The following is a 2,966-nucleotide window of genomic DNA, read 5'->3' on the forward strand; positions in this document are numbered from 1 at the left end:
ATGATGCACGCGGCTTTTGTGTCATTGCTGCTTAAGACGTAAGAGCGGACAGATGTTGTTGTAATTAGACAGACCACGTGTTCAGTCCGTCTCCTTCTGCTGCCTCTCTCTGCCTGGATCAGGTAGAGACATTTGTGTTTCAAGAGAATAAGACACCCCCCCCCCCCCCCACCAACCCATTCACCCCCTGGGGGGAGGCTGCAAGGGGAGATGGCTGGGTAGAAATGTAAACCACACACACTCGTTACAGGGGCAGGAGGATATTTTATTGTAAAAACAACCCAACAAACACGCAACTTGAAATGACAGTTGGCTTTTGGTACAGATAAAAAATAAGCAGCAGGCATATTTTTCCAGTGTGATTGACCGAAATAAATAATAGCTTTTAGATAACCACAAATCTTAAGTGCAAACACACAAATGCTCAGATATATTTACACAATTTACACACATTTTTCAAGCATCAACCACTCCAAGAACAACAACAAAAGGGTTTGAATGCTTCCCCTATTAGAGGTAAAAAAATACAAAAACAAAAGTTAAAAAAGTAAATCAAAAAAGAAACCTCATAAGAGACAAAAATAGCTACAGTAATTCAGCAAAGAATAAAAACGTTTTTTTTTTTACAAACATATACAACTCGTAGTTAGTCCGTTGATATAAAAGCTTAGTTTTTTGGAACTTCTCCTGAGGGTAACAAGTACAGGTACTTGTACTAAAGAATGTTTATTAACTGGACAGAACACTCGAAGACTCTGACTCGGACACCGAAGAGATGGGTCCCCTCTTCTTAGTCATGAGGTTCTTCTGGCTGGACTTACTGCTGTGTGTCAGTGCGTTCTTTGCAGACTTCTTGAACATAACCCCCAGGAAGGCGTACAGGATGGGGTTCAGGCAGCAGTGGAAGTAGGCCAGCGCCTCCGTGATGGACATCCACTTCTGCACCCAGTGGTCCAGCACACAGCCGGAGGACAGAACTTCCAGCTGGATCAGGGTGTCCACGAAGATACCTAAGCAGTAGGGCAGCCAGCAGCAGAAGAAGCACAGGATCAGGATGACGGTGACCTTCAGGGCTTTCCTCTTCAGCACCTGCCCCTTGGATCCCTGGGACAACTTCATGATGATAATGCAGTAGCAGGTGAAGATGACCAGACCCGGCAGCACGAAGCCCACCAGGATGTGCTGAAAGCGGAACACGGCCATCCAAATGTTGCTGGACGCCTGGGGATAAATGCGCTCGCAGATCAGCCTGGAGTCCATCGCCTCCCTGGTGTCTGCTCCGTTGTAGAAGCGCATACCGCTGTCTATGCTCTCCCGCACCTGGGCGAACACTAGGTCGGGCACGGTGAGCAGTAGGGCCGGGAGCCAGACCCCCACGTAGATCACCTTGTCGGCCAGCAGTTTTCTTATGGCCTGGCTGTTGGTGGCGCGCACCACGGCCAGGTACCTGTCCAGGCTGATGAAGGCCAGGATCAGCACGCTGCTGTACACGTTGAGGGTGTAGATAACGTGGACGGACACGCAGAGGAACTTGCCGAAGTACCAGTTGCTGGCCGCGTCCACGGCCCAGAAGGGCAGCGTTAGGACCAACAGCAGGTCGGCCACGGAGAGGTGAAGCCGGTATTTGTCCGTCATCGTTTTGATCTTTTTTTGGTAGCCCATGACGAGTACGACCAGTCCGTTGCCAACGACCCCCAGGAGGAATATAATCCCATATACGGTGGGGATGAATATCCGGTGGAAGTCGTTGCTGAGCTCCCTGCCACAAGGCAACTTGTATTCAAAGCCGTCAATATCCAAGTACGAATCCCCGGATTCTTCCGAGGTGTTATTCAACACAAAATGCTGAAACAAACAAGCAAAAAAAAAAACAATCGTATTAAAATTAAAACCTAACATATAGATTAAAAAACATTGTAAGCCTGGCCGCCGTCAGGCTAGGACCGATCGTCTCTTATCTCGTCAAAACGTGTTAATTACCGCGTTAACAGGACTAAACGGGGCACACAAATGTTACACCACCCATGCTCTCGGCTTCTTTACAACAACAAACATTTACTTTCAGTATTTGCAACCAAACGTTTTAATGTAGATGATCGGAAAAGATAAGGCCAATTAGAAATATGGGCCATTGGGATATAATCTATAATGCGCTTTAGAAACAAACAAGCAAAACAAATCAAAACATGCAAATCAATCAAAAACATCAATTCAACTTTACCTCATTGAAATTGTCCATTTTGCTAAAGTCCGTCATCTTCTAATGTGCTTTTTGGTAACCTGGCCCACACGTGAGCAGGGCTGAGAGAAAAAGGTGTGTGAAGCAGTTTGGGTTTGGGGCTCACATATAGGCTACTACCAGACCCCTCCCATTATACCCCTACCCCCACAGGAGGAGGAGCCAGGCGTGACAAATGTGGAAGTCCCTATAGTTGGCAGGCTATAAAAGTACCTAATCCTTACACACTCACCACAGTGCAGAGACGATGCAAGCAATTTGCGAGTTGCCAGCTGTATAGTCAAACTTTGTTTTAGAGGTCCGTTCCCCTGCTTTGTTTTCTACCGTGGATTTTGGTAGAGGGGCCTTGCAAATCATGCATGTTTATCACTTGTTGGAGGTAGAGATTCGGATGATATCTCATTTATCACCTGACTTGGGTTGAATCTCTACCTCCAGCGAGTCTTTTCACTTTTCAAGTGTTAGGTCTGCGCACTCAAGTGACGAATTACCCAGCCCCCTCTCTCTCTCTCCCACGCACACACACAACACACACACACACACACACACACACACACACACACACACACACACACACACACACACACACACACACACACACACACAAACGCGCCCGCAAACAGACTCACACACACACACACACACGCGCGCGCGCGCGCGCGCGTGAGAAGGAGACCCAAACCCTCTCACGGGGGGGGGGACTTGAATCAAACACTTCATAGCCTCT

At 47.7% G+C, this 2,966-nt stretch overlaps 1 protein-coding gene across 1 annotated transcript; it reads right to left on the reverse strand.

The window, feature by feature from the left end:
* Nucleotides 1-244: 244 nt before the first annotated feature.
* Nucleotides 245-2,330, reverse strand: cxcr4b (chemokine (C-X-C motif), receptor 4b). The gene is made up of 2 exons (XM_079731781.1): nt 2,222-2,330; nt 245-1,845 (listed from the first exon to the last, which is right to left on the reverse strand). Exons 1-2 carry the CDS (start codon nt 2,255-2,257, stop codon nt 730-732), a joined length of 1,152 nt encoding a protein of 383 aa, XP_079587907.1. The 5' UTR covers nt 2,258-2,330; the 3' UTR covers nt 245-729.
* Between the last annotated feature and the right edge of the window lie 636 nt (nt 2,331-2,966).

This window comes from Pollachius pollachius (assembly GCF_949987615.1).
Source record: "Pollachius pollachius genome assembly, chromosome: 3".
Lineage (NCBI taxonomy): Eukaryota > Metazoa > Chordata > Actinopteri > Gadiformes > Gadidae > Pollachius > Pollachius pollachius.

Excerpts from the sequence above, each read along its gene's own strand:
- cxcr4b (XM_079731781.1), bottom strand. The coding sequence starts at position 2,257 with ATGACGGACTTTAGCAAAATGGACAATTTCAATGAG. Across the intron at positions 1,846-2,221 it reads AAATGGACAATTTCAATGAG|CATTTTGTGTTGAATAACAC; the intron begins GTAAAGTTGAAT and ends TGTTTGTTTCAG.